Source organism: Phascolarctos cinereus, unplaced genomic scaffold, assembly GCF_003287225.1.
Source record: "Phascolarctos cinereus isolate Bilbo 61053 unplaced genomic scaffold, phaCin_HiC Scaffold_2;HRSCAF=192, whole genome shotgun sequence".
Lineage (NCBI taxonomy): Eukaryota > Metazoa > Chordata > Mammalia > Diprotodontia > Phascolarctidae > Phascolarctos > Phascolarctos cinereus.
In genome coordinates, this window is record NW_027555625.1 from 146,418,159 (window position 1) to 146,438,775 (window position 20,617).

General features: G+C 41.8%; 1 protein-coding gene across 1 annotated transcript in view; it reads left to right on the forward strand.

Moving 5' to 3' along the window:
* ASTL (astacin like metalloendopeptidase) overlaps positions 1–18,262 on the forward strand; it is a 28,317-nt gene extending 10,055 nt beyond the window's left edge. The window contains exons 4-8 of the mRNA XM_020989479.1: positions 9,833–9,923; positions 12,081–12,198; positions 15,091–15,272; positions 17,805–17,886; positions 18,100–18,262. Of these exons, the coding sequence (XP_020845138.1) occupies positions 9,833–9,923; positions 12,081–12,198; positions 15,091–15,272; positions 17,805–17,886; positions 18,100–18,262 (636 nt within the window). The remainder of the gene's footprint in view (positions 1–9,832; positions 9,924–12,080; positions 12,199–15,090; positions 15,273–17,804; positions 17,887–18,099) is intronic.
* The last annotated feature ends 2,355 nt before the right edge of the window (positions 18,263–20,617 follow it).

Below are 20,617 nucleotides of genomic sequence, written 5' to 3' on the forward strand. Positions count from 1 at the left end.
CATTTTGTAGCTCCACCATCAATATATTAGTGTGCTTATTTTTTCACAACTCCTCCAATATTAACTATTGCCATTTTTTTGTCATTTTTGCCAATTTGCAGAGGGTAGAATGAAACTTCAGGATTGTTTTTTTTTAAATATAAATTTATTTATTTTTAGTTTTCAATATTCACTTCCACAAGTTTTTGAGTTCCAAATTTTCACCCCTCCCCCCACCCAAGATGGCATGCATTCTGAATACCCTTCCCCTGGTCTGCCTTCTCTTCTATCTCTCCCCTCCCTTCTCTTATCCCCTCCCCTTCTATTTTCCTGTAGAGCAGGATAGACTTCTGTACCCCATTTCCTGTATTTCTTATTTCCCAGTTGCATGTGAAAACATTTTTTTTAAAACACGTGTTTTTAAAACTTTGAGTTCCAAATTTTCTCCCTTCCTCCCTCCCCACCCACCCTCATTGAAAAGGCAAGCAACTCAATATAGGTTGTACATGTGCAGTTATGCAAAGCACTTCCTTAGTAGACATGTTGTCTACTCTATTTCCCTTAATCCTATCCTGCCCTCCCATTTATTCTATTCTTTCTTTTGACCCTGTCCCTCCTCAGAAGTATTTGCTTCTGATTACCCTCTTTCCCAATCTGCCCTCCTCTCTATCATCCCCCTGCTCTCTTGTCCCCTTCCCCCCTATTTTCCTGTAGGGTAAGACAGATTTCCATACCCAATTGAATGTGTATGTTATTCTCTCCTTAAGCCAAATCCTATGAGAATAAGATTTCCTCATTCCCTCTCACCTTCCCCTGTTTCCCCTCCACTGTGAGAGACTTTTCTTTTCTGTTTTTTTTTGTGAGATAATTTACCCCATTCTACCTCTCCCTTTCTTCTCTGAGTATCATCCTCTCTCATCCCTTAATTTTATTCTCCAGATATGACCCCTTAATCTTCAACTCACCCTGTGCCTCTATCTATCTATCTATATATACATACAATTTTTTTCCTTCAACTACCCTAATACTGACAAAGTTCTCATGAGTTACAAATATCATCTTTCCATGCAGGAATGTAAACAGTTCAATCTTAATAAGTCTCTTATGATTTCTCTTTCCTGTTTACCTCTTCTTGTTCCACTGGAGTCCTGTATTTGAAAGTCAAATTTTCTGTTTAGCTCTGGTCTTTTCATCAGGAATGCTTGAAAGTCCTCTATTTCACTGAATGACCATTTTTTCCCCTGAAGGATTATACTCAGTTTTGCTGGGTAGGTGATTCTTGGTTGTAATCCTATCTCCTTTGCCCTCCGGAATATTATATTCCATGCCCTGCAGTCCTTTAATGTAGAAGCTGCTAAATCTTGTGTTATCCTGATTGTGTTTCCACAGTACTTGAATTGTTTCCTTCTGGCAGCTTGTAATATTTTCTCCTTGACCTGGGAACTCTGGAATTTGGCTACAATATTCCTAGGAGTTTTCCTTTGGGGATCTCTTTCAGGAGGAGATCTGTGGATTCTTTCAATTTCTATTTTGCCCTCTGGTTCTAAATATCAGGGCAGTTTTCCTTGATAATTTCTTGAAAGATGATGTCTAGGCTCTTTTTTTGATCATGGCTTTCAGATAGTCCAATAATTTTTAAATTCTCTCTCCTGGATCTATTTTCCAGGTCAGTTGTTTTTCCAATGAGATATTTCACATTGTTTTCTAATTTTTCATTCTTTTGGATTTGTTTTACAGTGTCTTGATTTCTCATAAAGTCACTGTCTTCCAATTGCTCTATTCTAATTTTTAAGGAAGTATTTTCTTCAGTAATCTTTTGGACTTCCTTTTCCATTTGGCCCATTTTTCTTTTTAGGGCATTTTTCTCCTCATTGGCTTTTTGGACCTCTTTTGCCATTTGGGTTAGGCTTTTTTTAAGGTGTTATTTTCTTCAGTATTTTTTGGGTCTCCTTTAGCAAGCTGTTGACTTGTTTTTCATGATTTTCTTGCATCACTCTCATTTCTCTTCCCAGTTTTTCCTCTACTTCCCTTACTTGCTTCTCAAAATCCCTTTTGAGCTCTTCCAAGGCCTGGGACTGATTCATATTTTTCTTGGAGGCTTTGGATGTAGGAGCTTTGACTTTGTCTTCTTCTGGTTGTATATTTTGATCTTCTTTTTCACCAAAGTAAGATAATATAGTCTGACTTTTTTGCGCTGCTTGCTCATGATCCCAGCCAATTACTTGAGTTTTAAACTTTTGTTAAGGTAAGAGTCTGCTTCCAATGTGGAGATGTACTGTCCCAAGCTTCAGGGGTTTGTACAGCTGTTTTCAGAGATACTTGTAGGGACCTGTAAATTTTCAGTTCTTCCAAGGTGGTATGATAAGGGGAGAGGTGTTTACTCCTTTCCTGGCCTGTGACCACAAGTACTCCTTTCTGTCCTGTAACTGTGAGGAGGGGTTGCTCTCCACAGCCACTCCAAGCTCCACCACGCCAGCGCTCTTCCTCACCCCAGCACTGCCACCCAGAACTATGACCCAGATCCACATGGGCAAAGCAAGAGATTCCTGCCTGAGCTCTGGCAAAGAGATCCCTGCAGTCCCTCTCTGATCAGCCACTGGATTCCCCCTCAGTCTGTGGGCCAGAAGCTGGGGCAGCTGCAGCTCCCCCCCCCCCCCGGGCCAGGCTCTTGGGGAATGGAGCTGAGACCCCGCCTTCCTCTCTGACCACCGACAGAAACAGACTTTTCCCACTGACCTTCTAAGTTGTCTTTGGCATTTGTGGATTGAGGGGTCTGGAAACCTCCACAGCTGCCCACAATTCAGTCCTCTGAGGCCTTCTCCAGGTTCTCTGCAGCCTGCGAGCCCACGCCGCGCTGCGCTGTGCTCCCAGCCCCACGCGATACATCTTTCTGATCAATCATCCAGGCTGTCTTGGGCTGGAGATTTGTTTCACTCTGTCTTTTTGTGGGTTCTGCTGCTTCAGAATTTGTTTAGAGCCATTTTTTGTGAGTATTTGGAGGGGTTTGGGGGACAGCTCAAGCAAGTCACTGCTTTCACTCCGCCATCTTGGCTCCGCCCCCCCCCAATTGTTTTGATGTACGTTTCTCTTATTCATGATTTGGAACATTCCTTCATGTGATTCTGAATACTTGGCAATCCTTTAAAAAAGTTTTTTTTGGCCTTTTTAGGCAATTGGGGTTAAGTGACCTGCCTAGGGTCACACAGCTAGTAAGTGTTATGTGTCTGAGGCCAGATTTGAACTCAAGTCCCCCTGACTCCAAGGCTGGAGCTCTATACACTGTGCTACCTAGCTGCCCCAATGGGTAATGGCTATGTGTTTTATATAAATTTACTCTTTACATGTCTTGGATACTAAACCCTCATTAGAGAAATTTGATGTGAAGATTTTTTCCCCTTATTCAGTCACTTCCCTTCTTATCCTAGGTGCACTAATTTTGTCTGTGCAGAAGCTTTTTTACTTTCAGGTAATTAATCTATTTTGTCTTTTATAATTGCCTTTATCTCTTGTTTAGTTAAAAATATATCTCCTACCCATAGCTGTGAGAGGCATATAATTTATTTCTCCTAATTTTTTAAAAAAAATATGATCTTTATTATTAAGGTCACATATCCATTTAGAATTTATTGTAGAACGTGGTATAAGCTTAATTTCTGTCAGAATGATTTATAGTTTTCCCAGAAGTTTTTTATCAAATAAGGAGTTTCTGCCTAGGTAATTTGTTTTCCATGTTATCAAACAGTAGGTTATTAAGTTCTATTATTTCTAATTCTCCCTTATCAAGTCTGTTCCATTGATTTATCTATTTTTTAACCAATGGTATGAGTTTTAATTTTTAGATCATGTGTCCATTTTAAGCATATTATGGTATATGGTGTAAGGTGTTGGTCTAAATTTAATATCTGCCAAACTGCTTTTCATTTTTGCCAGGGAGGAAATTATTTGTATTCTTGGGTCTGTTTAACACTGAATTATTTAGCTCAGTGGTTTCTGATTTTTCTTTGTCTGATTCATCAACCTGCTTTTCTTTTCTACTTAGAACCAAATAGTTTTGATTATTACTGCTTTATAATATAATTCGAGATCTGTAAGTGCTATTTCCCCTTTATTCTTTCCACTTATTTTTTTTCCCCTTGACATTCTAGACCTTTTCTTCCTCCAAATTAATTTTTGTTATTATTTTGTCTAGCTCCATAAGATATCCCCACGGCAGTTTAATTGGTATTTATCTTGGGTTTTTAGCTTCCTGTTAATTATTGTCTTTTATCCTTCCCATCCAAAGATTGTTCTCCTTGTCAGAAAAGCCAGGAGCGAAATGGGTCTGGTAGTTCTGTATTCTGTCATTTGCTGTCCTTCCATCCACCCTGAGGAAGGGTGCTGTTTCTTTTTTGTTTTTCTTGTTGTCTTCAATGTTGTTAAAAAAAAAAAAGGGCTTTCCCCCCCCTCCTATGTCGTTAGCATTCTCTGCCAGCCTTAGCACATTCTGAGCTTTAGAATTCCTGACAGGAGTCCTCTAGGGCCATTGTTTTCCTTTTGTATTCATCCTCTAACACCTGCTTTTGCTTCTATTTTCTATGCATGCCTTCAGACAAACAAATAAACAAACCAATAATAACAACAAAAAAACTGAGGTGGCTGAGATTGGTTCCTATCCAAACTGATTCCCTTTTCCTTTTCATTGGAATTGTTTGTCTCTTCAGAATTTCATTTCTGAGGCTGACTTCTCATCCCTCTTGGATGTGCTTTTGTTTGTATTCTTGTCCACTTTTAAGCTCTCTCTCAAAGCTTTTTTTTGTTTTGTTTTGTTTTGATATCGATCATTTTATCTTAATCTCTTGTGTACCCTTCCTCCCCCACCACTGTTACCTTCCTGGTAACAGTGCACAACATTTAAGCAAAGTTAATTGACTCAGCGACCCTGCCTGACCGTGTATACTGTATTCCACAATTGTAGTTTGGTCTGACTTTCCCTGAAGAATTTTGGACCCATATATAGACTCTTTCTGTGACCCTCTGGACACCTGTTCTCCCCAAATCTAGGATGTGTGTTAGGTTATACACAGCTCTCCTCTCTTTCTCTGTTACATATCTTAAAGTAGGTGGTTGCTTCCTTTTAAAATTCCTATCCCTTCTGGTTCAGCAAACTCCTTGTTGGAGAGGCAAATTTAGGCCTGAAAGAAAGAAAATGCTTTAACCATTATTGCTCCCTCAAAGTGGAATGGGTACATTCTTCCTCACTGGAGGCCCAGAGGTCTTCAAGAGCTCTTACTGGCTATGGTGTAGAAGATGTTCTTTCAGGTTAACATAGGGCTAGTTATCCTCTAGGCTACCTTCTAATTCTGTGATTCTGAGAAGTTATGATGACCAGCTCTGGGTCCCACTCAGTTAAGGACAATGCATCCCATTCAGCTTGTGTCTCCTTATTGGATCTTTGTCATACATTGCCTCTGGTAGCTAGACAGGGGACTCTCACTCAAAGCCCTAGGTAGTGACTGAGGGGATGAGAATCTGTTCTTCAGTAATAAGTAACAATAATGTTCTTCTGGTATATAAGGACTGGTGTGGTGGTGGAGAAAAATGACCAGCTGGGGGGAGTCTGGTGGGCTTTGTGGAAAGCTCTATTCAACGCATTGAATGCCTGCTGTGTACAGAGTACTAAGCTTGATTCTAAGAGAAGAAATGAAGAAATGGTAAGGTCCCTGGCCTACTAGTGGCTCCTAATTGAAAGTTCTTGGCATAGTCAATTCTAAGCAAAATTGTAAAGTTTGAGGTTTTTCTTTGGTGACCTTCATTTGTCTTGTTTGTATCACTTTCTCTACCCCCTTCCCCCACAATCCTTTTTCTCCAAAGGATCTCATATTAATACTTAGAAATTTAAATCAAAGACTTACCTCTCAAGACCCTTCACATTTTAAACCATTTCTAATTGTAGCATACTTTATTAACGTATATGTACCCACAGACACACAACACACACATATATATATGCACACATGCATATATACGCATATACACAGGTAGTAACTGGACCACTTTCTTTGTATATAAAGGCTCCTTTAGTTTCAAGTTACTTGGTAGATCCCCATTCATTCAAAAGCTATAGTTAATGAGCCCCTAGCAACGTGCTTACTTTTACCAGTAAGTCAAAGACACAAATAAGTTCAAAGCAAAGGCATTTGATGATATAGCATTGTAAGAAAAGTAGTGATAGACCATCACACTTTCTCACAAACACACATACTGTCAATGGAAGAGCGGGAATGCATTAGACGTGCTCATAGGGTGTATGAGGCCAGCTTATGTCTCTGACAGTACAGGATCACCAATATCTTCTGGTTATATTATCAAGTCTCTCTTGGAACTCGCTTCCCGCTGGACTTCCTTTTCCAGTTTGGTGCTGTATCTGTGAGCCTTTTGATATCAGTTCAAGAATATGTGTATGGGCCTAATATTCCTCAGGGAAAGTCTTTTCTTCTTTGTCCCTCCTGGGTTTTTCTGTTTCTGCCAGATGTATCAGTCTGCTGTTCTCATAGTCTTTTCTAGGTAATTCTCCCCTCTACCAGCTTCAAGTTTTCATCTCTTCAGGGCTCCGTGCCTGCCACCTAGTTACCATATACTAGAAGACTAGAACTGAGAAGCGTCTCTCTGACAAGGGCAGGGTGATAGCTCCTTAGTCTTAACCCGATCAGCCCCAGCCCACAAAACGTAGGTACAGAATGCCCCCAGGAATCACATTTAATAACTTCTTCTTCACCTTATATTTGGAGCAGTCCTTTGTCATCAACAACCCTCTGACTTAGAAATTCTCAAGAGCCTCTTGGCTTAACATGCAAATGAATTTGAATCAACTCGAGGTAAACAAGGGTGGCAAGGTCATTGTTAGCTACCTGCTTCACCTGAATTCCAACCTTTATTGTGTATGTTATTATTATGTATGTCAACCCCAAACTCTCTAGCTTTGCTATTATATTTTGGCCAGTGGGTTGTGGGTGGGTGGGAGGGAAAAACTTATTGTCTCCCTCTACATATTGAACAAATTTTAAGCCTCAATCAGCAAGTGAGGGAGGCCTTGGCAAAGGAAAAGTTCTACTTATTAAGAGTTTCATAATTTCCCCTGAAACTTATCAGTTGTATAAAGCAAGATATGATTGGATTTAGTTTGTATTATATTATCATGAACTAGCTTTTATCCTCCAATCCAAAATTTGCCAACATGTGGGCAGTGAACATCCAGGTACAGAGGTGCCATGGAGCTATTATAAAGGCTCCATCAATCCATATGTGTACCAGCGTCCCAATTGCCTGGGACATTGAGAGATGAAATGACTTACCCAGGATCATTTGGTCAAAATGTGTCAATAACAGGACTTGAACTCGGGTCTTCTTGACTCTTAGGCCAGCTCCCTATCAACTATGCTACACTGCCTTTTTGTCAAGCATTTTTTCTCCATTAGCAGATACTAATAACATAACTACTTTCATGTAGGTGTTAGTAATAGATTTTTTTTTTTTACTTTTCAAAGGGTCTTTATAATCAAAAAGGTTAGAAACCACTGATTTAGCTGTTTTATTTCTTATTTTCCCAACCAATTCATTAACTCCTTGAGGGCAGGGGTTGAATCTTTCTTCTAATGGTCCCGCAGCACCTTGCACAAGAGCAGTTACCCAGATATTAAAGTACTAGATGCTCTATCTCACACTTCCATCGAGCTCCTGACATTGGTAACCCTCTACTTGGTCTCCTGGTAAGGCTAGTTCTGCTCTTTGTCCAGGAATAGCGAGAGGAGGTTTGAATGTGGGGTCAAGGTGGGGGGGGTTATGGTGGGAGGTGGGGGGAGACAGAAGCTGGAGGGATGCCTGTTGACCACTCAGTTCAAAACTAGGCTTCAAGCTCACAGGACGGATAATATTTGTTGAGTATCTGCTATGCATCGGCCCTGTATCAGGAGCTGTGAGAGCTACAAATAAATCCCCTCCATAAAGGAATTTATAATCAGATTGATGAGGGAAAAGTAATACAACGAGGCTGTGAATGCAGATCCAAAAAAGAACCATCCCATCTATACAATGGACTTTTCTTAATTGCACAGAAATCCTAATATTTAACATGTTAAGAGCGCTCAAGACAATTTTATTGATGCCTTTTGTTTCATGTGTCAACCATTTCCTGATATTCCTCCTCCCTTTCGCCCTATTGAATTGTCTCTATTAATAAAGAAAAATGATTAAGTGAAACCAACCGACTAAGTCACCATGTTGGGAAGCAAATGCAACATCTTGCATCGTGGTCTTCCACCCCGTTAACAAGTGCTGGGAAGTGTGTTTCATCCTCTGTCCCCTGGGACCAAGCTTGGTCATGACGATGCATTGGGGTCTAGCTGGTCTTTTTTTGTTTACATTCTTGTAGTCACAGAGTATACCATTCTGGTTCTACTTTCTTTGTTCTGTATCAGTTCATAGAAGGCTTCCTATGTTTCTCCAAGTTCCTTGTGTCTGTTGGTTGGGGGTGCTTTTCAAAATGTAAATGACCATATCCTAATCTGTTTTCTAAGACTGAACTCTCATAAAATGGAGTATGAATGTGCAAAAGGGATGCCAAGTTAGGGTGCTATCATGATCCAGGAATGAGGCAAATGAGCTGATGAAAGTTTCCGTTTATATTGTGTCTCACAGTTTAACAAAGGGCTTTCCCTCAGAGCTATCTTATGGACTATTGCAATATTTTCCTAAATGGATTCCCTCCCTCAACCTTTCTTTTCTTCATTCCATCATTCATACAAGTACCAAAGTGATTTTCCTTAAGTACAGGTCTTCTCCTATACTTTCTAAACTCCTATGGTTCCATATTGCTACTTTGAAAAAATATGAACTTATCTGTTTGATAAAGTCCTTCATAACCGGGCACCAACCTATATTTCCAACGTCATTATACTTTACTCTGTTTTATTTCTTTCTGTTCTTCATATGACACCATATCTCCCATCTCCCCCATCTGTCCCATCTCTACTGGTCATCTCCCATATGCCTCCAATGCATTACCTTTTTACTCCTGCCTCAAAAAATCCCTTGCTTCCTTCAAGACTTAGTACAAGCACTACCTTCTGAATATAATTTTCCTTTATTTCTTTCCCCATGAATTCTCAATCATAAGTGTCCTCCCTCTCTAAACTTTGTTGTTTAGGCATTCTGGATATGTCTGACTCTTTGTGACCCCATTTGGAGTTTTCTTGGCAGAGATACTAGAATGCTTTGCCGTTTCCTTCTCCAGCTCATTTTACATATGAGAAACCTAAAGCAAATGGGCAACTAGGTGGCACAGTGGAGGTGCCCAGCTTGGAGTCAGGAAGACTCATCTTCCTGAGTTCAAATCTGGCCTGCTTCAGACACTTCCTAGCTATGTGACCCTAGGTAAGTCACTTAACCTTGTTTGCCTCAGTTTCCTCATCTATAAAATGAATTGGAGAAGGAAATGGCAAACCAATCCAGTATCTTTACCAAGAAAACTCCAAGTGACGTCATGAAGTTGACCATGACTGAAAAATGACCAAATGAAAAAAGCTACTTAGAAGAAGGAAAAACTCTAATAGTGATAATGGTCAGTGCTTCCTTCTCCTCATCATAGACGTTCAGAAGTAGCTCAGTGGGAGTGTATCACTCTTGGACTATCTACTTTTCTAGACTTTCTGTGGTATTAGGGGTAAAGAGCACTTGGCTTGCTATTATAGGTGACCTAGGGTTGCAGATAAATGACTTGGGTGTCCTCTGATGCTGAAGGGTGGGGGTGGTAGCTGAGAAGGGGACATGAACATTTTGAGGCTCAGTGGGACCCCATTGTTTTCTCTTCTGTCCTCAGCGTCCCTTCCAGATGTTTTCTTCTGTCAGTTTCAAATGGCCTAAGAAGGATGGAATTGTAGAAATCCCATATCTCTTCTCCAGCAAATATGGTGAGCACAGGCCCTGGGAGAAGGTTAATGGACTGCTTCCTAGATGTTGGGAACCTGGCAGAGTGGTGTGGGCAGCAGGCTGGGGAAATAATAAAAATTTTGTTGCTATTTGGGTCATTCTTGGGTCCCCCTTATTTTATGCCCTACTCCTGGTGTTTCTTTGTCTTCTCTTTCCAACTCTCTGTTCAGCTGGACCTCTTCCTTCACAAATCTCACTAAGGACTCCTTTCCATCCACCCCTAGTGATAGTCCTTCTAGGGGCCTCTTTGGGCCTTGAAAAAACTTTTAAAAAAATCATTGTTGTTGTTTATCAGTTATTTCAGTCGTGTCTGATTCTTTGTGACCCCATTTGGATTTTCTTGGCAAAGATACTAAAGTGGTGGTTTTCCGTTTTCCTTCTCTAGCTTATCTTACAGATGAGAAAACTGAAGCAAAGAGGGTTAAGTGACTTGTCCAGGGTCACACAGCTAGTAAGTTAGTGTCTGAAGCCAGATTTGAACTCAGGAAGAGGAGTCTTCTTGGAAAACTGGAATTGGAAGGGGCTTGAGATAACATCTAGTCTGTTTCTCTCATTTTACAGCTAATAGGTTGAATGGCAGAATCAGATTCCAAAAATATCTTAATAGGTTAGAATCCAACAAGATGAAAATTAGTAGGGAAAAATGTAAAGTCCTGCATTTAAGTTAGTAAAAAAAATCAATATTAAAAGTACAGTATATCCAAGAATGTGCTAGAATCAGCTTGAACTTGCTCTCAAGAGTCTAGTGTTAAGGCAGCTGGGGTTAAGTGACTTGCCCAGGGTCACACAGCTAGTAAGTGTCAAGTGGTTTGGTCTGAGATCGGATTTGAACTCAGGTACTCCTGACTTTAGGGCCGATGCTCTTATCCACTGTGCCACCTAGCTGCCCCTAGTGTTAGAGATTTTCAAGGTGAGCATTTACATCTTAGAAACTGGCAAATGTTTCAAATCAGGAATCAATTTATTTATTGCTTTGTTGATTGTCTAAACTTAAGAAAGTAAAGGGTAAATGTTGATAATGCAGATTAAACTTAAAAGTTTGTGTGTACATTTTTTTTGGAGAGCCAGTTGTTAAACATTTACCGTATTTCTGATTATAGCAGTTCATATGAAGGACTCCTGGGTATTAGCTGATATCAAGTTCAATATAAGCCAACAGTAGGACTTTCTATTATAATTCTCCTTGTTCTACTTTCTTTGTTCTGTATCAATTCATGTTTTCCCATGTTTTTCTAAGTTTCTTGCATTTATTGGTGGAAGGACTAGTTATTTTAAGTGAAGCCTCCAAAGTCTTAGACTGTATTACTAGAATAATAGTGTTAGAATAAGGAAGGTAATAGTCTTACTCTAGTGGTAGGATCCCATTTGGGTGCCAGAACTGGGTGTTCATTCTGGGTACTACATCTGAAGAAGGGCATAGCTAAAATATTCAGAGGCCAATTGGTTGGATGGTGAAAAGTCTGGATGCCATGCCGCAGAGAGGAGATGGAGGAGCTAGAGATTGTCTGGAGAAGAGAAGAAGTAGGGAGTCATGATGCCTGTCTTCAGTATATGAAGGATTTTCAATGGAAAGAAGATTCTGGTTAGCTCTAGAGGACAAGACTGGTATGAATGAGTAAAGTCATAGCGAGGCAGATTTCAACTCAGTATTAGGAAGATCTTAATGACAAGAGCTGTCCAAAGTTAGCATGGATTGTCTCAGGAAGCAGCTAAGTTCTCCATCACTGGAAATGATGAATTTGGAGAAGCAGAATTTGGATGACCATCTGTTGCAGCCTTAAAGAAGGCATTTAAATAACAGAGGGTTGGACTAGATGACCTCTGGGGTCATCTTTGAGACTTTAAGAAACTAAGGCCTAGAGGATTCCAACTTGCTTAAGGCCATAGAGCTAATTAACCATGTATCCTGATTCCTAAGTCAGTGGTTTTTTTTTGCCCCTATTCCACATAGACCTTCCATGTGATTCCATTTTGGGAGGTTCTTTTTCCTCCCTGCAAATTAGGGTTACATACCCTGAAAATGTGGAACAGGCAAGGGTTTGGGCATTTGAGGTGAAGCTAACATCCAGATGCTGTGTCCTCCATCTATTTGGTGGTGATGCTGAAGACAATTCACATGTGGGCTGTCTCCCCTCTAGATCAGCCCAGCCGGGAAGTCATTCTGGAGGCCTTTGCTGACTTTGAGCACTTCACTTGTGTTAGGTTTGTTCCCCGGACAAACCAGAAGGACTTTGTTTCCATCATCCCTATGTCTGGGTAAGTACCTGTGTATTGGTGGGTAGGGATGGAAGATAGACAGCCCTTATAGCATCTGTTCTTTTTCCTCCTGGTTCCATTTCCCCTATACCTTTCCATGGAGCATCACAGGTATAGGATATCTGAGCAATAATCTAAAAGCTATGTCCATGGTCTTTCCTACCAACCCTGAAGGTTGTTTCCCAGATCTATCTGACAGCGTCAGTGCCAGGCATGTACTTGTTGGGGGGATAGCTTCAGAGGGGCAGCTGTGTGGCACAGCGGATAGAGTACCAGGCCTGGAATCAGGAAGACCTGAATTAAAACCTGACCTCAGACACTAGCAATGTGACACTGGATAAGTCACTTAATCCTGTTTGTCTCAGTTTCCTCATCTGTAAAATGAGCTGGAGAAGGAAATAACAAACCATCCTAATATCTTTGCCAAGAAAACCTTAATTGAGGTCACAAAGAATTGAACATGACTGAAATGACTGAACAACAACAAAGTTTCAGAAGGAGGTCTTGAGAATCATAGTAATAGGCAGTGGAATCCTCAACTTCAGGTTACTTGGAACCGCAGGAACCAGCTGGAAGGGACCGAATCCAACTTCCTGCTGAAAGATAAATTACCTATATATAATGTTCCTGGAAAAGGATCCATCCAGGTTGTAGAAGGTTCATTCCCTACCTGTGTGACCTTGGGTAAATTACTGAACTTTTCTGAAACTTGGTGTTGGGGCCAGAAACTGGGAAGGTATGAATTACATACTGTCTCGCTGTCTCCTTCGCGCTCTGGCTGTCTCTCTCCTTCGCACTCTCGCTGTCTCTCTCCTTCGTGCTCTCGCTGTCTCTCTCCTTCACGCTCTGTCTCTCTCCTTTGTGCTCTGTCTCCTTCTGTCTGTCTCTTTCCTTCTGTCTCTTCTCCCCTCTTGTCTCTCTCTGTCTTTCTCTCCACCAGCTAGGACTGTTATGAAGCTAGGACTGTTAAAAGACCTGGGGCAGTGGAGGCTCTGAGTGGTCCCTTGTAGCAAATGATGCCACATAGCAACCCCGACCTTGGTCATTGGCTATGTGTGGGACCCTGTTCAATGGCTTCTCTTTGAAAGAACTGCAGAGGGCAAAAAGGGTAGTGGTTCCCTGGCCTTCAGCAGCCCAGGCTTTGAAGAGGATGATGACCTTTGAACTTTGTAGGCAGCAGCAAGGTGATGGGCAAGGCAGTGGTGCCCTGGCCTGTGGCACAGTAGATCTGCTAGTGGTGACAATGTCCCACCAAGATAATGGGAAAATAGTAGTGCCCCGGCCTACCAGTAGTTCTGAGACTACGACTTTGTGAGTGTTGCAAACAGCAGCTTTGATGGCACCTGTAGTGAGGCAGAGAAGAGGACAGCAGGAGCCTAATTTGCAGACATTGGCAGCTTGGGACAGTAGTGTGGGCCCAGGACAGCTGTGGGAAGGCCCCAGAAATGGCTCCTGGCACAGCAGTGGGGCAGAGTGCATGCCAGCCTGAAGCTTAGCCAGCCCAGTGGCCGGTAAATGGATTAGATCCACGTGGACCTTTTCTTGCCTTTTGGATAGTGACCCCTCAGCATTATTGCAAGGATGAAGCATGGGTTGTTTTTGTAAAGCTGACTTTTGTGACCATAGTAACCTATGATGTTAGTGGTTGGGGGGAGCAGTGCTTCGGGCCAGGAAGTGAGGAGGTATGAATTAACCCTCTAAACTCCCATAACAAAGACTGGCATTGTTGTGAGCTAGGAATCTGTGGAGCAGAGCTGGAGCAGTTGGGGCTACTTTTTCCCCCAAGTGGATTAATCCGGGACACAGCTGTGGGTCCTTTGGACAAGAAGAATAAAACAATAGCTTTTGAGGCTGGTCAGGGAGCTCCTAAGAGACCTCCACCCCTCCGGGGATTTCCTTGTTCAAATCTTTCCAACCTTGTCATCGCCTTTTATTTATTTTTATCTTCGGGTCTATTTTTAGACTGCCTTGAACATTGCTTATACCAGAGGGTATTGGCATGATTTTAGCAGAAGGATTTGTTCATTCAGACCCTCTGGCTCTGAGTGGCCCATTGTACCAGATGCAAGATAGTGGCCTTGACAACCGATTTCCTCTCTTTAGAGTGAGGGCCTGGGACCGTATTATAGATGAAGGGAGTTTAGACATCAGTTAGTTCAGTCTCCTCATTTGACAGATGAGAAAACTGAAGCCTAGAGAAGTGAAATTATTTGTCCAAGTTCACACAGGTCAATAGGCATCAGAAGTAGGATTTGAACCTGGGTCCTATGGCTTCAGAACCAATGCTCTTTCTTTTGTACCAAACTGCCTTCTTTTAGACTGGAGGTTCTTAACCTGTAATCCATAAACTTGCTTTAAAAATATTTTTTGCATCACTATTTCCATATAATTGGTTTCCTTTGTCATCATATGTATTTTATTTTATGCATTTAAAAACATCCTTAGGGCAGCTAGGTGGCAGAATGGATAGAGACTGGCCCTAGAGTCAAGAGGACCTGAATTCAAATTTGGCCTTAGATACTTACTAGCTATATGACCTCGGGCAAGTCATTTAACCCTGATTGCCTCAAAAAAACCCCCATTCTTCTGAAAAGGGGTCTTGGGGCCTTATGAGACTCAAGAGGTCCATGACAGAAAATGGCTAAGAACCCCTGCCTTTAGAGATTGCTAAGGTTTCTTCCAGCCCTGAATCTTAATGGTCCTACCTCATGCCATTCCTTGCAGCCCACCCAACCCTGGTCCCTCTTTTGGACAACTCTAAGGAAGACGTTCTTTGTGGTGTGCCTCTCTCACTTTTGGCAAGTTTCCCCTCCTCTGCCTGGGATTAAGTGAGTCTTTGGTACTCAGACAGCTAGAGGGGTGCCCCCTCTGCTTCTTCCCATAATTCTCTAGGTGCTTCTCCAGTGTGGGACACAGTGGCGGGATGCAGGTGGCCTCACTGGCCTCCTTCTGTCTCCAGAAGGGCAAAGGCATCGTGCTTCATGAGTTCATGCATGTGCTGGGATTCTGGCACGAGCATTCCCGGGCTGATCGGGACCGTTACATCCACATTTCCTGGAAAGAGATCCGGCCAGGTGAGTCCCACTGCCAGCTGCCAGGGGCCACTGCACATGTCTATTTGCCAGCTGGTGATAAAAAGCTTACACTTCAGTTTGGGGAGGAGCAGCTAATGCAAGGCGGGGCAACAGTGGTGTATACCCTGGAAACTCTGCTTGGGGACCTGGAATCAGGGAGTTTGCCTGGCTTGCTTTTGTGGGGTTTCAGGTGGTGAAACCTTCTGCTCCTTTCCTATCACACAGCTGAGGAGGTGTAACTGATGCCCCTGGCTTAGCCCCCTGTGGGCTACTCTGGTCAGGATGACCCTTCCTCTTCTCTCTGGCTAACATCTAAGCCAGGATCATGTTTAATTGGGGTGTGTGTGTGTGTGTGTGTGTGTGTGTGTGTGTGTGTGTGTGTGTGTGTCTGTCTGTCTGTCTGTCTGTCTTCCTGCGGAGTTTTTAAAGCAGAGGAAGTATCTTATCAGCACTAAATATTTATATTTTCTTATGTGCAATCCTAAGCATTCTGGGGGATATAAAACACTAACAATTCAAATAAATAATTCAACAAATGTTTAAATGCCTACTATAGGTAAGGCACTGTGCTGGACATCAGGGTACAAAGACAAAAGTGAAATTGTCCCTGCCCTCAAGAAGCTTATGTTCAACTTGGGGTGACACAGACAAGCTCTTACAATGGTATTCGGATAAGGAATAGGCTCAGAGACTTAGCCAAGATTACCCAGGTACTGTAAATAAGAATACAGAATGAGATGGGTAATTACAAAGTAATTTTAAGAGGAAAAGAACAGTCACAAAGTGGAGAGGGGATCAGCAGAGTCCTTCAAATGGGTAGCAGCACTGGAGAGGAGCTTTGAAGAAAGCTGTGGGTTCTAAGAGGTGGGAGGGAGGAGGAGGAACATTCCAGACACAGAAGACAGATTGTACAAATGCCCGACATGGAAGACCCTGGATGGGGATCAAAGAACTAGAGAGCAGTTTGAGAAGAATAGAGGGTGTATGAAGGGAAATCATATGAAATAAGACTGGGAAGGCAGGTGGGGGGCCACAGTATAAAGCATTTCAAATGCCAGACTAGGAATTTGTATTTATCCTGAAAATAAGGCGCTGCTGGGAATGCAAAAAAGAAATTCAAACCCGCAACCACTCTGTGCCCTTAAAGGGCTCCTCTGTAAGATATAGTCCCTGCTCCCTCTACTGGAGGTCTTGCTTTAGTTAAGATGGATTATGTATACACACATACACACACACACACACACACACACACACACACACACACACACACACACAGAGATGGACACACACAATACAAAGCAATGCCAAAGGAATGATAGCCAACAAGTGGTGTAGCATTTTAAAGTGGGAGAAGAAATCACTGCAGGGTGAGGTAGTCAGGGAAGGCTTTCTAGGAGAAGTAGGATTTAAGCTGGAGCCAGAAGAATTCATAGAGCATAGGAAGGAAGGAAAAGGAAGATATTTCCTCTGTGGAGAAGAGTATATGTAAGTATAGAGAGTAGAAAATGAGACCTGTCTGGTGGACAATGAGCAGACTAAATTGACTAAAAAGGAGAGTTCTCATAGGGGAATAGTAGGAGATTGAGACCATGCCAGGTCAAGGAGCTTGGATTTTATCTTCTAGACAATGGGTAACTATTGAAGGTTTGTGAGCAAGCGAGTGACAGGATGAAAATTTGTTTTCCATGCCTTAGAATACTGAATTTGGAATTGGAGGAACTGGGTATGAGTCTCAATTGTTCTGAAATTCAAAGTCACTTTCTCTCTTTGAGGTTTCTCCTGGTCATCTGTAAAATGGTGGGGTTAGACTAGAATCTAGTCACTAGATGATCTCAAAGGTCCTTTCCATCCATGATGCTACAAAAACAGTGAATTAACATGGCACAGCATATCGTGAGGGAGCCTGGCTTGTACTGGAGAGAGACTGGAGGAAGGGAGACCAACTAGGCAACTACTACAGTAGTAGCCTACTACTACTACTACTACTACTACTACTACTACTACTACTACTCCCATTACTAACACTGCTGCTGCTACTACCACCACTACTACTACCACCACCACCACTACTACTACTACTACTACCACCACCACCACCACTACTACTACTACCACCACCACCACAACTACTACTACCACCACCAGCACTACTACTACCACTACCACCACTACTACTACTACTACTGCTACTCCTACTATTACTAACACTATTACTACTACAACCACTACATACTAGTATAGTAGTACTACTAGTAGTACTACTTAGTTGTAATAGTAATAGACTACTCATATGAATGGATGAGGTTGCCGAATACTGGAATTCAGCCTAGCTGGGAAGTAGCTAGGGGAATCGATGACCTACCTTTGTTATTTCCTCACTCATGGTTCTTCTCCTACAGTATAAGATACTATCACCCAATTTCCTAGGCCTCCAGGAAGAAGTGGTACTTAAGACCTAGGTGCACTAGGCAGTGTTAAGCGTATAGGAAGGGGAGATTCTGGCCTATATCTGTCTCTTTTTTTGGCTTTCAGGCTTTGAAATCAACTTCATCAAATCCCAGAACAGCAACATGCTGGTGCCCTATGACTACACATCCGTGATGCACTATGGGAGGTGAGGATTCCTGGGTTTTAATAACTTGGTCCTTGGTTTTGATAATCTCGGGGAGTTTTTGTCCCTATCCAGACCTCTTCCCCTAGGAGGTATTGGGCTGTGAATTAGGAAACTCTATGGAACTAGCCTGATTGCTTTCCTTTCTTCCTGGCCACTGCTCTTAACAAACCTGTCTTGTCTCTCTGGCCTCATATACCCACATGGAACTCTCAGATATGCTTTTAGCAAGAACGGTAACACCACCATCATGCCACTGGCTGGACCGGACATCCCCATTGGTCAGCGGTGGAACCTAAGCACTTCAGACATTGTTCGGGTCAATAGGCTTTATGAATGCAGCCAGACTGTGAAGGGTCCAGGTAAGAAAGAGGAATGAAAGGGAGAGAGGTAACGTGAGTAGGTGGCTGGCAGCTAAGTTTACATGGAAGGGATGGGGAGCAACAGAATTACTCATCGCTCTGTGGGAAAGGGGAAAAGCCAGGAGAAATGCTTTGGATGATGAAGTCAAAATGAGAAGGGGTATCCTATAGAAGCCACCTAGACCAATCATCTTCCTCATATAGGGACCCTTCTCCAGCACCTTGGAAGGTAGTTTCTGCTTGATTATTTATGGTGATGAAGTGCTCCCTTCCTGAGAAGACAGCCCATTCTAGCTAATATTTTAAAAAGGTCTTTCAAATCCTATCTTCCTTCAACATCTACTCTCATGCCCAATGGATTTTCTTTTTTCTTTTTTTCCTTAAGAGGCAACTGGGGTTAAGTGATTTGCCCAGGGTCATACAACTAGTGAGTGTCTGAGGCTGCATGTCCAGCCTCAGACAGTTATACGTGTGTGTGTGTGTGTGTGTGTGTATGTGTGTATTTATATATGTGTGTGTATATATATATATATACAGTTATACATGTATAACTGTACATCTTAACATATCTATTGTCACCTCTCCTTAATATTAAAACTACTTCCTTTGTGTAAAACAAGACTTTCTTTTTGCTGTACTCATAGGATCATACCTATTAGGTCATGTTTCCATCAATGTGTTAAAATCCCAAATAAAGGGGCAGCTAGGTGGTGCAGTGGATAGAGCACCGGCTCTAGAGTCAGAAGGACCAGAGTTAAAATCCGGCCCTCAGACACTTGACATTTACTAGCTGTGTGACCCTAGGCTAGTCCCTTAACCCCATTGCCTAGCCAAAAAAAAAAAATCCTAAGTAAAGTTTCACATTAAAAAATGCATCTAGCATTGAGTAGGAGCTATCTGAGGCCATACATTATTGTTCTTTATTTACTTACTTGTTTTCCCCTAAGAATTAGGGGATACTTCACCCACTATAGTTCTTTCAGAACACTATATGTATGTTTCAGAGGTTCTAATTTTACAGCTTTATTTGGATATTTTTCTTCTGTCCCCCCTGAATTTCAGTTTAAAGTGCTTTTGATCAGTTTGGTGAGTTAACTGCCAAATACAATTTCCGCCATCCTTGTGAGAGGCCCTTCATCCTTTGCCAAGGGGCTTATCATTCTGGTATCGTATGCCATAATCCAGCAAATAAAATCCTACTTAATACCACTTACTTCACTTATCAGTTCATAGCCATTTGGGAGCAGGTAGAGAAATTAATTGCAGAAAGTTGGAGGGAATCCCCAAACTATCCTTGTTCCCCTTATTCTGTCAAAAGCCTGAATTTTGAGGAGCAGGACAAATCACAGGTTTGTGCCCTTCCTTTGTCTAGGGCTAGGCCAATCCACATTTGGATGTCAGTCTTTTTTTTTTTTTAATTTTATTAATTTATTTTGATTTATCAATAATCACTTCCATATGCTTTTGAGTTTAAAATTTTTCTCCCCCTTCCTCCCCACCACCCTACCCAAGACAGTGCACAATCTGATATAGGCTATACATTTACATTCCTATTAAACATATTTTCACATTAGTGAAGTTGTAAGTAAAAATTAAAACCAATAGGAGGAACCATCAGACAGAGGAAACAAAACTCAACAGAAGAGAAAAAAAAATTGATAGCGATTCAACTTCCATAGTTCTTTCTTTGGATGTGGATAGCATTTTCGAGGCCTCTGGAGATGTCTTAGATCCTTGTAATGCTGAGAAGGGTTCAGTTTATCAATATTAGTCATTGCACAACGTGGCTGTTATTGTGTACAAAGTCCTCTTGGTTCTGCTCACTTCACTCAGTATCAGGCCATATAAGTCTTTCCAGGTTTTTCTGAAAGTCAGCCTGTTCATCATTTCTTATAGCTCAATAGTATTCCATTACATTCATATACCACAACTTGCTTAGCCATTCCCCAATTGATCGGCATCCTCTCAGTCTCCCATACTTTGCCACCACAAACAGAGCTGCTATGAATATTTTTGTACACGTGGGTCCTTTTTCCATTTGTACGATCTCTTTGGGATATAGCCCTAGGAGTGCTATTGCTGGATCAAAGGGAATGCACATTTTTGTAGCCCTTTGGGCACAGTTCCAAATTGTTCTCCAAAATGGTTGGCTCATTTCACAACTCCACCAACAACGCATGAGTGTTCGGTTTTTCCACATCTTCTCCAACATTTGTCATTTTTCTGTTTTGTCATGTTGGCCAATCTGATAGGTGTGATGTGGTACTTCAGAGTTGTTTTGATTTGCATTTCTCTAATCAATAATGATTTAGAGCATTTTTTCATATGACTATAGATGTGGATGCCAGTCTTTTGAACAGCCTTAGGAACAC